The sequence below is a fragment of the Caretta caretta genome, chromosome 1, assembly GCF_965140235.1.
Source record: "Caretta caretta isolate rCarCar2 chromosome 1, rCarCar1.hap1, whole genome shotgun sequence".
Classification (NCBI taxonomy): domain Eukaryota; kingdom Metazoa; phylum Chordata; order Testudines; family Cheloniidae; genus Caretta; species Caretta caretta.
The window spans coordinates 303405767-303423348 of NC_134206.1; the positions used below are offsets into that span (position 1 = coordinate 303405767).

The 17582-nt window shown below is 40.2% G+C and overlaps 1 protein-coding gene across 7 annotated transcripts in view; it reads right to left on the minus strand.

Annotated features, from left to right (window-relative positions):
* Positions 1-954: 954 nt before the first annotated feature.
* DOCK4 (dedicator of cytokinesis 4) overlaps positions 955-17582 on the minus strand; it is a 414714-nt gene continuing 398086 nt past the window's right edge. For 5 of the 7 annotated variants that reach the window (XM_048836079.2, XM_048836078.2, XM_048836083.2 and 2 more), the window contains 5 exons: positions 16816-16983; positions 11864-11936; positions 7933-8046; positions 6826-6887; positions 955-3744 (listed from right to left, as the gene is read on the minus strand). In XM_048836079.2, the coding sequence (XP_048692036.1) occupies positions 3325-3744; positions 6826-6887; positions 7933-8046; positions 11864-11936; positions 16816-16983 (837 nt within the window). In that variant the 3' untranslated portion in view covers positions 955-3324. The remainder of the gene's footprint in view (positions 3745-6825; positions 6888-7932; positions 8047-11863; positions 11937-16815; positions 16984-17582) is intronic. The other 2 variants (XM_048836082.2, XM_048836080.2) reach the window with 1 other exon arrangement.

Genomic DNA, 17582 nt, shown 5'->3' on the forward strand with positions numbered 1-17582 from the left:
GGGGGTGAGAAGAGATTCCAGACCCCCACAGTGGGGAGGCAGGGCTGTGGGGGCAGCAGTGTTCCAGCACATGTGGGGGATCCCCCATTGCACAGGGGGGGCCCTCAGGGTTCCAGCGACTGGGAAACAGCCTGGCACATGGCAGGGGGGAACGACGACACAGGATTACAGTGACGGGCAACAGCATGGCGGGGCCCTCCGGCGAGCAGCTGGGGGTGTCCCATTTTCTCTTTCGGAAATATGGTCCGCCTACATTTTGGGGTATCTGCCCTTGTTTTCTGACAGTCTGCCCTGAGACAGGCACTCACATTTGAGAGTCATTCCAGACAGCATGACAGGTACATTATTGGATAATGGGGGAGTGTTCTTATTCATCACTTGCATTATTTTCTAAATTGCTTAATGTCACTAATAAGTCAAAAAACTACATTTATTCATAATGCATAAAATTGAGATCAGAGCTTTATTTATAGTAGCCTTTCAAGCTCTGGCTGTTGTAGCATACGTAACAAATTTCAGACTACATTTCTGTAGAAGCCAAGACGAAAAGCTGATCTACAGAAACAATTTGTCAAACCTGGCAAAGCAGAAAATGTGTCAGCTCCTTTTTACAGCACTTCACTGTCATTTTTTTATGGTCTCCTATTGTTCAGAACGTTCCTGATGTCTTGGTTATAAAAACAGGGAGTTCAAATTGCCATAAATTAACCTAACTCTTACAGTAAATTTTACAGTCCTCCATTGATCAGAAGTGCAGGTGAATGCCCTCCAAATCTTTACTGTCTTGGCAATTGTCTCACAAAGCCATTACAGATCCGAGCAGGGAAAGGACTAACTCAATCCAGGAGATTTTTAGAAGAAAGCAAGCTGAAGCAAAGAAGGCAGAAAGTAGGTTATAAATCAGTTTGTCATGAAATTAAACTATTACGTGGAAAACAAATTATACTATAAAGATTAATCAAGTAACTTTATTCTGCAGCAACCTATATGAGCATCTGGGTAAACAGAAACCTCATGAAATGTTTTGCTGCAAAGCTGACTTCAATAATATATGCAAATGATAAATTCAACAATTCTGCTCACTGCCAGAAATAAAATAAATGGCTTCAGGAGCAAACAACACTGATTCATACTGTGCTCAAGCACTAGACAACCAATCTATTAAACTACACAGGAGAAAAAAAATCAAAGCAGCTTTGTTATCTTACTTGTGACACCTTAGTTAAATCTCAGGCATTACCTCTTTATACCAGCATAAATATGTAGCCTTCTACATCTTTTATAATGTGGTTACAGACACAAAAATGTTATAGTCAAAAACAAGAGCTAGTTCAAGGAATTTCAGACTTCAAAATAGGCAAGATACAAAGCTAAAATTCATATGTTCCTTTTTCAGTTATGAATACTTTCACTAAAACATAAATATTTTAACATATATTAATTTTTTCTGACATTCAAAATTGTAAAGTCAATATGGCAGAATTATTGTTAAAAGCACATATGTACAAATATTCTTTTTTCCATACGTAAAGTATTTGGCATAATTATAACAATCTTACTGCATACACAACTGTTTGCTTCTTTTTTCACATAATGGTACGCTCCTCATTAAAATTAACCAGTTATGTACAAAAATACTTGAACATTTATTATAGAAAACCTCTATAGCTACCATCAACAGCACATACCTGCTGAAGGTTTCATTGAGAGAATATAAAAAGTGGTCACTTTCTTCCAGTTAAGCAATCAACAAAGCAAACAATTAAAATCAACATGAGCTTCCCCAAAAAAGGAGAATATTTTTAACATGATTTAAAATACAGTTCATAAATCTGTTGTCAACCAAGTGTTAAAAACAGTAAGAAAAAGAAAGAGAGCTACGAAAAGTACATACACAAGGTGCTTTTTCCACACTCCTACGACTGGGCATTAGCTTTCCATAGCTTTACGGATGCTATCTAGTGAAATTCAACCTAGAACTGTCTACTACATCTTCCTTCAGTAAAGATGACAATGATCAACTAAGTTAAAACAAAACAAACAATAACAAAAACCTCCACTCATAAGAATATACATGAAGAGCTGTTAGGAATTTTGCTAATTTGTGCAGAATTGTGAATTAATGCCCTGAATCTTTTAAAAATTTATTGATACATACCCAGTGATTCTTATTCTTTAAATTTGTTCACTCACTGCATTGATTTGATACTAATCAGTATCGATTCTTGTGTATCCTTAGTAACGGGACACATTCATTTGTGCCTCTAGAATATCTGGATATTTGTTCTTCTGGTACAGAGGGTTTTTTTTTTAAGTTAACTTTCAAAGACAGGAGAAAACCTCCAACTAACTGTTAATGAGATTTTTTTTCCCTGTATGGGCTAACTGAAAGAGTAAAGGTAAATCGCACCATAAAAAGAAAGAAGTGCACCAGATACAGGAGATAAGCTACTGTTATAGGACTAAAGAGCTTATCAACAAACAACTTAAGGGGGGGAGGGATAGCTCAGTGGTTTGAGCATTGACCTGCTAAACCCAGGGTTGTGAGCTCAATCCTTGAGGCAGCCATTTAGGGATCGGGGGCAAAAATTGGGGATTGGTCCTGCTTTGAGCAGGGGGTTGGATTAGATGACCTCCTGAGGTTCCTTCCAACCCTGATATTCTATGATTCTATGAACTTAATTCCCAGAAAGGTGATCTACACTGAATGAAATGTGGATATTTGTTACTCTTAAAAAGCAACACAAAAGTAGTATTTTGTTTCAAGAACTCACTCTAACCCATGCCCTTACAACTTTTTACTGCGGGGTAACTTGCATTAAAACCCCTCCTCTTCCTCTGCCACCACCACCAAATTGACCAACCCCCTGCTCATGGGGAAAGGGGAACAACCTTCAGCCTACTTGCAGAAATGTCCTAGCCTACAAACAATGTTGTTAGAAAGCGTGCATTTCTTTCTCGTGATTAGCTCAGTTAGCATAGCCTACGTTTTGTAAAAAGCATACAACTAATGTAAATGAGAGCTTGTGGGGTTTTAGATTTAATTAAATTATATTTTATAAAAATGAACATAAGATATCAAAAAGCTATGCATCCATATTTACCACCTTGAAATTAACAAAATTCTCTCATTCATGCTTCCTGTAATACCTGGCAATCAAAATTATTAATTTTATTTAATAATGTGCAACATAATATTAATAAACATTTAAAAGAAAATTGGGTAAAATATTAAAGTGCCTACACTAAATGTATTTAAATCTTTTTAAATATTATTTCATAAACGGTAAAGAAGTCATTGCAAGTACATATAAAAGTGACTTCTTATAACTGGGACACTTTCCGAGGAAGAGGCCTGGGCCGAGGAAGCTGTTCAGTCCTCCGGCTACTGTTTTCCTGATTGTTTGGCCGCGCCAGCAGGGGTTTGGGTGGAAGTGCTGGTGGATCTGCAGTGACAGGGATGGAGAGGCTGTGAGGTAGCGGAACAGGCCGTCTCAAAGTTCGTTCATAAACGCTGTAAGGTGGCGGCGTTTTACTTTCTTTTCTCATTGGCTCCTCAGAAACACTGTAGTTTGGAATAGTCTGTTCACTCCCTTGACTTTCAAAGCCAGACGTTTCTGATGTGCTGCATCGGCTAAGCGAAGAGATTCCACTGCTGTAACTTCCTGACAAGACTGGGGAGTTGGATATGAGCCCCGAGGAATGACATTCCACTGGAGATGGGGTAAATGATTGCATGGATCCCTGCAAAGAAATAAAGAGAAGGATTCATGTGAAGGAGAATTAAGAGCAATGTAAACACTAAAAACCCGGGTAGATTTTTTTTTTTTTGGCACAGATTCTTGGGGGCTTGATAGACGGAACATGTATTTATGGTTGAATTAAGATCCAGTAAAAAACAAGTCAAAGCTTGTCTATAGAATGCTTATATTTTCAAACTATACATCAAATACTGTTCATGTCAACAATTTATTTTAATGGAAGTAAGCTATATTAAAATGATGTATTCCTATCATCAGTCTCCGGAAAAATCTGTCAGTGTTTAAAAAGAAAACGTTCATAGTACTGACGATGGAATATGTATCCATAGCTTGCAGTGTAACTAGTAGCACGGTGCCCTCTACTGCCAGAACACTGTATCTACATCACATTCAGTACTGCTACTTCAGTCTCCGGTTTAGAACGTATTTACAGCTTTCCTCCCATTTTTTGCAATGAATCATGCTGTAAAAAAAGCACACATGAAGCAGTGTTATATCTAATATTACATGTATGATTTTTTTAAAATTAACTACTTAATAATTTTGTAACACAGGAATGATAGCTGTGTAAATGAGAATAAACTTTTATTGAATTCCCCTGCATTTATCAGTGCGGTGTTTGGTTTCAGGTCCGTAACTTATTACCAGATACCATTAACAGTGCAGGTAGCTTCAAATTCTCCAGTGTGCATCAATGCTATTTAAAATTTTTAGCATCTTCTGCTTGTAAAAGCCACAGGACTTCCAGGATTAGAAATATACTCAAATCACCATCACCAGCCTGGTTTAGAAGTATTGTTTGCCCTAAGCCAAGTGGTGATGAGCCAGCTCAAGCTATTGTATATGTGATAAATATTATTTACTAAAGATATTATCCACTAAGATTCTCACTCATGAGTCCTAGCTCCTCAGCACAAGATTGGTCAAACTCCCTCAACTCTTAAAGAATATTTATCCTCAAGAACAATAGTACTGGAGTAGAATATAAGACAGACCCTCTATTGGCAGTCATGTGCCACTGTGGACACCTGAAGTCAGAGGTATTGAGTTCTTGGTCCTCAGAAAGGCGGAGCCTCCCCCATAAGGTTGAAGACAACAGGTTCTGAGAGAGGGCTAGGATCTCTCCCATGTACTCCTGTTGAGGCCTCCAAATCAAGGCAGCTCCACATTATGGTTTCCAGATTTCCCCTTTCTACATTGATGTTGTAGAAGTGGGGAGAGTGAATCCAGCTTTGCTGGTTCACTTGTAATCTTTTGCAAGGATATTATGAAGCCTACTCAACTTCAAGGCTCTGCTTGATTCCTACATTGGCAGATATAGGATTTGTTGGCCGAGACAGACCGGTTTTTGCACAGATGACGACACTCAAACGTCAGTGCTCTTGGGGCATGAAGTTCTATCCTTGATGCAGAGCCTATATCGTGCTACCTTATGTCATTTTTCTATTGGGATATTTCTGAAGCTTCTCACCTTCCAGGAGTGAGAATCCTGTCAGTGAGAATCATTAGAGAAGGGAAAAATACCCATAATTATAGTTTGCTGTAGATTTTACTCCAATAGGTTTCTTATGCATTTACCCCACATAGAATTTGGGGATTTTTAGAACTGGTTGGATTTTTTTTTTTTTTTTAAACAAAAAACCAAACCTGTTTAAAATTTTCACAATCTCTTTTTTACTGTTACTTTTTTCTCTCCTCAGCTCTAGCGATCTTTTATTAAAGTGTCTTAGTGCTTGTACTTTGTTTCTGTTTTTTCTCTGGAGCAATTTTTTCAATGATGATTAAATATTTTTAATTGGTCTCTCCTGGGAACTCTGCCGCCGACATAAGTGAAGGATCGGACTTGCAATGTTTGTTGGGCAGCATTAATACCAGGCAGGGGATGGTGCACAATGGTCAAAGAGGGAACATGACACACACTACTCCATTACTGCTATCCTTGTGGGTCAAAATTCTTCATGAACTAACAGAGTTTTGTTGGTCGGACGCTAAGGAGTTAAGAGACAGGAAGGAAAATTTTAGCAGAACATCTTCAGGGAAGCAGAATCACAGTAATTTTCCCTTTTTGATTTTGATTTCTTTACAGTAGAACAGCAATTGTACTGAATTGTGAGGAATTGAATGTGTTAGGAAAGGTGTAGACTTCTAGTGATTTGCTGAAAACTTAGTTTATCCTAAGCATTTTTATATAATGCCCATCACTGCAATAATTAGGCACCAGTAGTATACTGTCCATTAGAATCTCCTTATTCTCCTCTGACTGTCCTGGAAGTTAAGAGGCCACACACTACTACAGGCCAGAGGCTCACAATTCTGATGAAGAAAGGAATGAAAGAAGCTTGGGTTTGAAAACCTGTAAGAAATATTATTAGTTTTTAATTATGACTTACTCATAAACTCAGGACGTATTATTATTAAAGCATGAAATATACAACAACAAACACCTGAAGAGATAAGAAAAGACACTACACATACAAAAGGTTTTGCTAAGTACTAAATATGTTAGACTTATGCTAGCTAGTTTGAGAGACAATCCAGACACAGCAGACTCAATCCTCAGCTGAATAGTCGTGGAGGGAACGTGGATCTAAAACAACTTTCTGTTCCCCTGATCTTGGGCTGGCTGGTGCTCAGCTGCTCTGTTCCAGACTAGGATCAGACAGCTGTGAGCACTGCAGTGGAGTGGAGAGAGGTGCTTAGAGCTGGCTTTCTGCATCCCCACCCCATGTCGGGGGAATTCTTGGCTGCCCATCTAGGGACTGAGTCAAAGCCCACTGAAGTCATTGGGAAGATGGAAAAATTTTCATTTACATCAATGGAATTTAGATTAGATTCTTAGGGGCAACTTCCTCAGGCAATGCAAAGGGGCTGGAAGAAGGGCCAAAGATTGAGTCCAACATATGGCAGAGGAAAAATGAAGTGGGTTTTACTTAATTGTCACTGCGGGCTAAGAAAGTTGGTGTATTCTGGAAATCCTGCTAAACTGCTTCCTTCAGCCAATATAAATGAAAAGTTATGCACCACACAACATAGACTTAACAAGGCCCACGGAATAGGCCAGTACCTTCATTGGAGATCTGCCAGCAGGAGAAGGGGAAACCGAAGCCACATGCCTTGCTGGTGAAGCTGTGAAGTTAGAAAGGTTTCAATTCAATTTCACAGAAACTAGACATATTTTAGAATGCCACCCTCATGAAAACCATAAATCAAGTTTATCACAGAAATTCTACCAGATACAAAAGGTCACCAGTATGTTTAGATGGTTCACAGGAAAAAAAAAAGATACAAAGGTATTCTTGGGAAAGCGTTGTTAATGGAAAAGAGATGATCCAATTTTTACTACCCAATACCTCCCCCTGTTCCATTCTGTGCATCTTGCTCAAAGGCTGTGCATGCTTTAGAAGATTTCATTTGTTTTCAAAGTTATGCAAAGGTTATCTTACAAGAGAATACATACAGCATGAAATATTTATGCACTCATCTCCCCTGGCAATTTTTACATCATTCTAAACTAACTGGCAACGTGATTGAAAAAATTTCCTTATCATGCTTTCTTCCCCTCCCTTTGCTTTTTCTTTTAAGGACAAAATTCTATATGTATGTGTTAAAGAAGCAACAACACATGACAAAACATGCTTCTGTCAGAAGCCTGAAGGTCCATGGTGTATTGTGAGGCATGAGGATAAATGGAAAATATCTTCAATCACTTGAAAATAATCATACTTAAAGTAGCATTTAAATATCTTTTCTTTTAAATTGACAAATGATTTTTGAAGGGCAAACTGGTTAATGAAACTGAAACCATGGACTTACATGACAGCCTATACAGCACCACCCAATCCTTCTTTTCATAGTGCCCAGTTTGTGATTACTAACCTCTAACCATCATAAGGTCAAAAGACAAAAAAAAATCAATACTCTCTTTTGGTATTAACATGTTTGACTCTAATAAGTCATTCAGTGAAGATGCAGGATATTGAAAATGGAATGTTACAAGAGTACAGAATGTTAACAAGGTGAACAACTGCAGTTCTACAGTCTTCCATCCACAGCAATCAACTGATAAATTAGCCTGCCAAGGGAGTTAAGTGTTAATCACAGTGGAAAGAGTCAAAACTATCAAGTAAATCATTTTGTATTGGAGGATGGCCTGAAATGTTCATATACTCACCAGTTTGTGTGGGTCTTGGTGGCACAGGGGGAGACATAAGCTTTCCACTTTCTGACATGTTCCTAGCTTCTTTCCCATTGTCCAGGCTCCAGCTGCTGGGGGTGGTGTTTACAGCTGGAAGAGAATAACAATGCTGACACATCTGCTAATATTTCCAGCTCTCAATTCCAACCTCTCCACCTTTCCTAGGTCCATGAAGATTACAAATATGTAGAGTTAACATGTTAACCAACTTAACAGCATGCCTGAAAAAACTTGCATGATTACAATAGCATTTCAAAAAGCACTTAAAATCATGCATGTTAGACTCCTGGCCTGCTTAATGTATGTACGTGGCCGATAGGTGAATTTGAGATTGTACAGCAAGTTGGACCTTATCAGCAGTAGCAGCTGAAAGAGCACTCTGGTGCTTTGCACACGCAGATCCAGCTACAGAGAGAAACAGACTACGATCCCATGAATACAGTCAGGGCTAGTCTACACTAGAAGCACTACATCAGGTGCAGCTGCACCGATGCAGTTGCGCTGCTGTAGCACATCTGGTGAAGACGCTCTATGCTGATGGGAGAGCACTCTCCTGTCGGCATAAGTACTCCGCCTCCTCGAGAGGCAGAAGCTAGTCAGTGGAAGAGCATCTCTTGCTGACACAGCGCCAGTGTGGACAGTGCTTTGGTCGCTGTAACTTGCGTTGCTCAGGGGGATGACTTTTTCACACCCCTAAGCAAGGTAAATTACAACGACTTAAGCGATAGTGTAGACCTGCCCTCAGATTCCCTCTGTAACAGGCTCCCTGTTTAAAGAGTTCTATGTGGAATGAAACAGACTGTTCCTAGGCAGTTTCTTCTGAGTCGCTTTATATATGGAAAGACTGGAGAAGGAAACTGACTAGAATTCCAGCCAATATTCCCAAAGAATATCTTCAATTTTAACACACTTCTGTTGCTCTGGTATAGACAAAAAACAAAACAAACAAAAGAAACCAACCCAACCAAAACAACCGAGAGAGAGAGGGAGGGAGAGAGAGCGCGCAAAGTGGAAGGGGAGAGGAACTGAACAAAAATACATAGGCCGATGAAGAGAAGAAATAAAAAAGGTTAAAATACATTAAAAATAGCACAAAGCAAAAAATGGAGTGAGGGTAGCATATGACCCTTACTTTGTATCCATGGTCCAAAGGTTCTAATTAAATATGTAATTTTACTTGGTCGCAGATGACTTTGGCACCCTTGACTTGTATAAGATCACTGTTTGGTATTTATCGGTGTCATTTTTCAGGGCTTGTGCATCTTTAATTGAATTGTAGTGCATGGAATAGAGATTACTGCACAAAGCATAGAATATTCTCTATGACGGGAAGCAGAGAGGTCTCATACTATAATGTTCTCCACACTTGTCTGACAAAAAGACATTTAACACTGGCAGGCCCAAAAGAGATCTTAAAAATTTCAGTTTTCCTTAAAGCTACCCTCTAGTTAATGAAAAATCTACGACCTTCAAAAAAATAAAGACTACAGAATTGGTAGAAGCCCTTTTAAGCTGAACCATCTGTTGACAATACATTCAAAGCACTTCCAACATATAGGGAGCACAAGCTCTATCTATACCATTCTTCTCTTTGCCTGTCCTCCATACTTGTGTGCAAACGTGGTACTGAAACACAGCAGGACCTTGTGCTCATTTACAAGAATGGAGTGAAAGTTAGAGTACAGTGTTAATGTTATTCACTATTTCTATTGCAGTACATTTAAGGACTACCACATTCCTACTCTACCAGGCACTGTACAAATAACACAAGGATTTGTACAAACAACACAAGGATAGTCCCTACCCCAGAGATCTTACAATTTAGAAAATACAGAACAGGGAATAAATACACAACTGAGGGGAGCGAGGTGTGTTTAAACCAGTATCCAATTGGTTTCTATAGTCATGTACCCAGATGTTCATGTGCCCAGATAATAATGACAAATCTGATATTGGCATGAACCAACCTTGACAGTAATCCATTTGCAGAAATATTGCTCATAACCTGTCACTACATTAAAAAACAAAACAATGACAAAAATTTCCTGACATTTTATTACACTTTCTAAAGCAAAAACATTTTATAATTTGTTCCCTGTAGATATTACAAAGAACTAATTTGTAATGAGTGAACAATTTTATTCAAAGGGGGGTAAATAATGAAATTGTTTGCTTGGAGAACAACTAATTCATGAACTAAATTAAAACAAATGTATTTAAAGCACCAAAATAAGATTTCTTGTATATTTAATTTTCCAGTCCTAATACCCAGGATTCAGGTTTACCTGGCAACTTACCATTTACATTTTAATATTCATTTGTTCGTAAGTACACATAACATATATTATGCTTTTAATAGGTACCGATTAAAATGCATTCCAGTGAGAACATTTTTATCAATCTTTTTGACTAGTTCTCCTGAGGAGTGCTTCTGCAGTAGAGGGTTGACCCTGAGAGCAGGACACAGTAATCAGCCTATTTCCTAAAAGACCATTTTGTCTTTTTATTTCCTAATATGTAATAGAGACATTTAACATATTGATGGTAACACGTTACTTCCATCTAGCAGCATGATCTGTCCTTACTTTAAAAGTGACCAGGTGGGCATGACCCCTGCTAACTGGCTCCCTAGGCTCCAACCTCGTGGTTGAGTAAACTCCCTAAGATGGCCAGTTCTTCAGCTCCCAGACCAGCATAATTGAAATTCTGTAAAGACCAAAATATTTCTGCTGCCTGGACATTTTGGATTTTTTGGTCCCATGAAAAATTCTGGTTTTTGAACTTTCATCCCGATTCAAGTGAAAAAATATTAGAAAACTCAATTTACTTTGCAGGATGGAAATTCTACTTCCTGGTCGGCGCTAGTTATAATTTTCTTTTGAAATGTCTGATTTGAATTAATCTGTTTTACTGTAAACCATTTGGAGTGTGTCTGTATATTACACAGTGATTTCAGTGAAAAGGTTAGTGCTCTGTGTAATTACTCCAACAATACAGAAGCATCCTCATTTATATTTTCTTTATAGCAAATAATGGATGTTTCTTATTTACTTTAATATGGTAAAGATAATTAGATCTAGTTCCAGTAGCATTCCAGATATAAACATTACTAACTATACGTGGGGAGGAGCAGGGGTGAATTATGTATGGCTAAATGGGAAATGGATGTATCAAACTTCAGGGTTGCCTCCCATCCCAAGGCAAGATCATCTCAACCTCCCCTTTAGCCTCCAGATGAACATGTATCTTTCTCCCACTTCTGAGCCTTTAAACTTCCTCCCAAGTGAGCCAGTCCAGCCAGCTCAAGACCGTGCTAGCAGGCAGACAGCCAGCAGCAATGCCTTGCCATCTGCTGCTCCATCACTGACTCTTACTCCCTCCTGTCTCCTGGGCCCTTCTGAATGCAAGGCTCAGATCACAGGTACACTGTCTTGTCAACTGTTTGAAATGGGCCATCCTGATTATCACTACAAAAGGTTTTTTTTCACCTGCTTAGAACAGCCCACCTTAATTAATTGGTCTTGTTACAGTTGGTATGGCAACACCCATTTTTTCATGTTGTGTGTGTGTGTGTGTGTGTGTCTTCCTACTATATTTTCCACTGAATGCATCCGATGAAGTGGGTTTTAGCCCACAAAAGCGTACGCCCTAATAAATTTGTTAGTCTCTAAGGTGACACAAGTACTCCTCGGGGTTTTTTTTGCTGATACAGACTAACACGGCTACCACTCTGAAACCTGTCCTTTTCTTGTGAAGCACTTTGAGATGTATGGATGGGACGTGCCATATGAGATCTAGGAACTATTATTATTCACCAGCCTGTCAGGAGGAGTGGCATTCTAGAGTGACAACTTTAATTGTATCTTCACTGATACCCAGATTGGCAGTGGTACAGGATTCTACTCACCTTTCTCAGGGCCAGACAGGTTAGGATCACTTCGGGGCAAAGCACCATCTCCGATATGATTAAACAGCATTCTCTGGAAATTCAGAACAGTGCATTTTATGGGAAAAGACAATGGCAATCCAATGACCTTTTAAAATACAATTACATTAGTTTTGCAAAAACAAAATGTTCAAAAGAATTTGGCCCAAATTATTTAAATAAGGAAAATGATCTTGAAAACTGAGGTAATCCAAATATATGTCTACAGAGCTGGTAGTTTTGTATGTTTGTTTTTTGTTTATTAAAGAGGCATATTGGGGTAACCCCCCTGAGAACTTAAAGTTGTATGGAAATGGGTAGAAAAAAATTGAGATTAATTCCTCCTTTTCGTAAACGTGTACATATTGGAATAATTTGAGACAGTTATTATTTATTGGCTTTGGCAGTATATAAAGCAAGTTCCCTGCTCCATTACAATTACAACTTAAGGCCCAATCCTGAAGTGAAATCTGTGTGCTTTGACTTCAGTTGGATAGCAAATGGGAATAGAGGTCCATTTGCAAAGATTTCATTGTAGGATCAGGATCTGAATTGGATACCAATATTTGGTGATGTCTAGGATGTTGCTATTTCCTTGGTACAGGGTGTTTTCCTAATTCTGCCCAAGATCTGACTCTTCATGGTAGCAGGGTTCCTTAGCTTTATAGTGGGTAAGAATTATCCCCTGTATTGTGGCAATTGCCTCCTACCTGAATATTGATTACTACAGAAATCATAGGAATACAATGCTATAAAATAATTCTAAGCTCCTAGGTGTTTCTATTAGCAACATTCACACAGCACCTCCACTTTTTGGAAATCTTTTTTGACATTAAATAACAGGAAAATAAAATAAACAGCTATTCCCACAAATAACTCAGATCTAATTTTTGAGGAAAATCTAAATAGAGTGCTGTGTTCTGCAATTTAAAGGCAGATCAGACCAACAATCAGTGAGGGAAAACCAATCAAGCCTGTTATCACATCTTCTTCCAGCATTAACTACTGCCCTTTACCAAGAGAGTGAGGCAATAAGTAAAAAAAGAATCTGGTTTCCTTTCTGAAGGAAAAGTCCAGGGGCTGAAAAAGCACTGAAGTCACTAGTAGGGATCAAGGAAACAAATTCATATGAAACACAAAGGAAAGAGGATAGATTGAAACAAAGAATGACAGTTATGTAGTTTGGAATGCTGTTGTAGCTGTGTAGGTTCTAGGATAAGAGAGAGACAAGGTGGAAAAGGTAACTTTTATTTGGCCCAGCTTCTACTGATGGAAGATACTAATATTTGGTTATGTCCAGGATGTTGAAGCTTATCAGGGCATCCAGGAACAACATCATAACCAGCATCAACTTCCTGGATGCAACAATCAGCTTCAACAATGGAACCCTACAGACAATTATATACAAGAAACACACGAATCACCACACCTACCTTCACAGATCCAGTAACCATCCCAAACACACCAATAAATCTGTTATCTACAGCCAGGAACTCAGATCCATAGAATATGCTCCAAAGATAGACCTTTAACATCCATATAACTGCCTTCATCAGACAAGGACACTCCATCAGAGAAGCAGATCACATCATGGAATGGGCCACCCAAATACCTCGAGAGAACTTGCTTTGATACAAAAACAAAAAACAAAACAAAAAAACCCCCAAAACCCCCCACCAACCGAAAACCCACCCAAACAAACCCCCAAACTCCAAACGCACACCCCTGCTTGTCACCTACCAACACATACGGAGAATCATCAAACAATTACAACCCATACTTGATCACATCCTGAAATAAATCTTTCCGAAACCCCCCTCTTCTGGCCTTCAAACAAATCCTCAACATCATCAGAAGCAAGCTTCCCATAGACCAGGACACACCAATTCAAAGCAGCACCACACCCTGCCAGAACAACAGATGTAAAACCTACAGACAGAGGCTGATTAAGTTCTCCTGGGGCCCTGGGCCAGAGCAAGTGGAGGGGCTCCGGTGGCAGAACTGTGGCCCCGCCGCACCACTTCCGCCTGTGGTCCTGCCCCCATTCTTTCCCTTCTGCCTGCAGCCTCGCTCATGGTCCCACCCCATTCTGCCCCTTCCCCCGTAGCCCTGCTCCTGTTCCACCCATGGCCCCACCCCATTCCACCCCTTCCCCTGTGGCCCTAGCCCTGTTTCGCCCATGATCCCGCCCCGCCCCACTGTGGCCCCATTCCCCTGTTTGCTCCTTTTGGCTCCCCCTCACTGAAGCCCCAAGACCATAAAAGCTCTATCCCCACACCACAGCCCCAGCCCTGAAGCTGCGGCAGGAAGCGAGAACTCCTCCAATCCTGGGGCTGCAGCCAGGGTCCGGGCACTCAGACTTTCCCCACCCTGACCCCCAGGCCTTCTGCCGGGACTAGGTCCGGGTGCTGGGGCTTTCCCTGCCCTACCCCACCTGCTTGGTGCAGAGATAAAGGAAGAAGGAGGCATGCCTCAGGGCCCTATTTCACCCTGGGGTGTTCGCTACTTCCCATCACCCAACACAGATGTAATGAGGTTAAGTGGTGTCCATATAAAATAAGAACTACTAATTATTCCTCAAGAAAGGCTTTTAATGATTTTTTACTACAATAACAGCATAAACAAAATAAAAAAAGGAAAAGCAAAGACCAGCACTGAATGAGAATTAATACAAAAGGCAGATTATATTGAAGACAAGTGCCAGTACATGTAATATTGTGAACCATTTGCGAGTTTCTGAACAGTGACATTACATATGCTGGTCCTGGCAGGCTACAACCAAAGCCCGGAAGACAAGCATAAGTAAAGCTATTATTTACCAGCTTTATATTCCTGGTTACGCTTCAGTTGGCCATTTTCCGCACTGGTACAGACAGTCGAGATGTGCACGTCCCTTTGGTTCAGGGAGCGTGGGTCAGGTTTACCGAAAACACACACACACACACACACACAGAGTCCCGTGCCTTCATTCTTTTTATCTGATCTGATGGCTGTGTTTTAGAACAGATCAACCAATCAGGGAGGGCCACATTGGTTATGTGGTTGCCCTAGTTGTATAATTGATGCATATTTAATTTTTATGTCCAATTGTTAGTTGTTCGTATAATTGAGGCCTAATTATTTTCTGTAGCCAATTAGATCTTGAATGTGGGTAATTTGGGGTTGATAAGTACATAGGAGTCAGCATAAATTGTTATCTGGTTGCAGTGTGTCCTGACCAGAAGCCACAAGCTTAAGCTTTGTTTTTGCAAGGCTTACATTTTTAAGTATATGGAAGTTTGAGGCCAAACAGTTGCAATACTTCTATTTCGTTCAAGCTTGATAAGACAGTTGTTCAATTTATTCACACCTGGCGCTTCTACCAGGGACCAGGGTCGGAGAACTGGGGTTTCCCCTGCCTACCCCACGGCTTCTGCCACGGCTCTGAGCTTCTGCTGCCCCATGGCGGATTTCTGCTGGGGTGCCCATTTTTCCAGGGCCCCCCCCAATTGGCCAGGGCCCCTGGATAAAGGCTCAATGGGTCCATTGAATAATCTGCCACAACCCACAGACTTATCTCCACCGCTAAGGTGATTAATGCCTGACACGACACGCAAGATCCATGGATTCTAGGCATGCCTAACACAACACGTGGTGTATCTCATCCAGTGCATCAAATGCCCCAACAACTATGTGGGTGAAACCAGACAATCACTTCATTCTTGAATGACCTCACACAAAAAAATGATAAAAGACAAAAACACCCTACCACCTCTGGGCAAACACTTTTCACAAAGTGATACTCCATATCTGACCTCTCAGTCCTCATCCTGAAGTTCATAACTCTGGTAAACAAATGAAAATCATGGTCTCAATAAACACTGGGTGTATGGATCATTAAAACATTTTGTAACCTACTAACCTTCTTTTTTTCTATGACTGCAGTGGTGTTAATTCATTTTAACCCACTTCATTTTAAGGAGTTTCTTGCAACATGTGCTAACCTCTCATGTTTAACAATCTGTCCCACCCTGTATTTAGCTGTGACACTCTGGTTACCTTTTCCAGACCTGAAGAAGAGCTTTGTGAAGATTGAAAACTTCTCTCTTCCACCAACAGAAGTTGGTCCTATAAAAGATATTACCTCACCCACCTTGTCTCTCTTATGTAGGAGAATGACTCCAATCATGGAGCAAATCAGGACTAAAAAAGACAACAAACCAATTACAGGGGCAAGTGTCTATGGAGCTTTTCAACACCAACAATAGGCATTCACATTCTTCATATGGAGAACAGGTAAGAGAGACAAGGCATCACAACCCAGCCAGAGACCAAGCAGCTAGAACTGAAAGGTAGTCAGTAGATGGATTGATGTAGTCTTAAACAGCCACTCAAGGCAGGAATACTTGTCCAATACTTCTGTAGCTTGGGTCCTACTCAGTCCTTGTAACTTCCTCAAATGAGGTGCTCTGGCAGCATAGGATTTGAAGAACAGGCATTTCCCTTTGTGCCTCTTCTTTTCAGGTTGAAAGACAACAGTATAAATTACTCTTTCACTTGGTGACAAAGAAATCCAGGGAGTATAGTGTGAATGCTCTGATGGAGACCCTGAATGCAAACTAGTGCTAGAATAAAAGTAGTAGGGACTAGTGACCGCATCAGTATCTAATTTTTATAAAGTGCTAAGGATATCTCTCTGTAAGGAGTGTGAGGATTTGGCCTTTAAAATCTCTCAAGAGTGAATATTTTTTCTGATGATAGAGGGTTAGAACTGTATTTTCTGAATATGACCCATTCTTGCTATCCTGGAAGGAAGGGGCTCTGAGAAGGATACTTGCCCCTTTTCCTAGAAAAAAGTTAGAACCCCTTTAAGGACATCAGAGGAAGAGGGAATAGTTGAAACTCCTGCCTTTGAAATATGCTTCTTTGCATGAGAAAAGTAATTTTCTACTTACCCTGTCTGGGGACACTGAAGGTAGAGATAGATTGGGAGATTTTTCTGTCAGGTGAGCCTCTGGGAGAGTGGAGAGTGGGCATAGCGGCTCCTCACGCTCTCTTGGTGAATCTCTGGTACAGCGCGGAACGGAGGCCGCATTCCACTTGGCAAAGCAAGAGTTTATAGGCTGGGAGCAAAAATGGCACAGTTCTTTCTTTATGGCTGACCGAAAAGCCACTTTACATACAGAACATCTGCAGGTCTTTGCTCTATGCAGCTTTGGCTGCTCTGCCATTTTGAGAGTGGCAGGAAGCTAACAGTTGAGAATACTCATTTTGTAGTCTCTGAGAACTGCTTCTCAGCCTGGCTAAGATTAAGTATTTGTTCTGAGATTGTCAGCTATCATGATGATGGGCATGGTATAAAAGCTTAAATAGAAAAGAGGAGAATATTTTCTCTTCAAGAACCACCTTAATAGCCAAGAGGTGGAGAGTGAGTGAGAGAGAGGCAGAACTAAAATTTAAGAGAAAGCAACAAGTCATTTCTAAAGTAAAAGAACCAGAACTACTGAGTTTCATGTTGTCAGAGGCAGAATTTCTGGGGGGAATCAGAATGGATGTTTTTTGCCACTGTCATTGGGCTCCCTGTCAAAGAGCTTCAGTTTCCCCCAATCTCTGCAATAATGACGGCCATGCTGTGGAGATGGAATGAACTAGAAGTGCTTTTACATGTATAACAAGGGGAAAAGTACTGGAAAGAAAGTAGGCCTGTTAATAAAAAGCATTT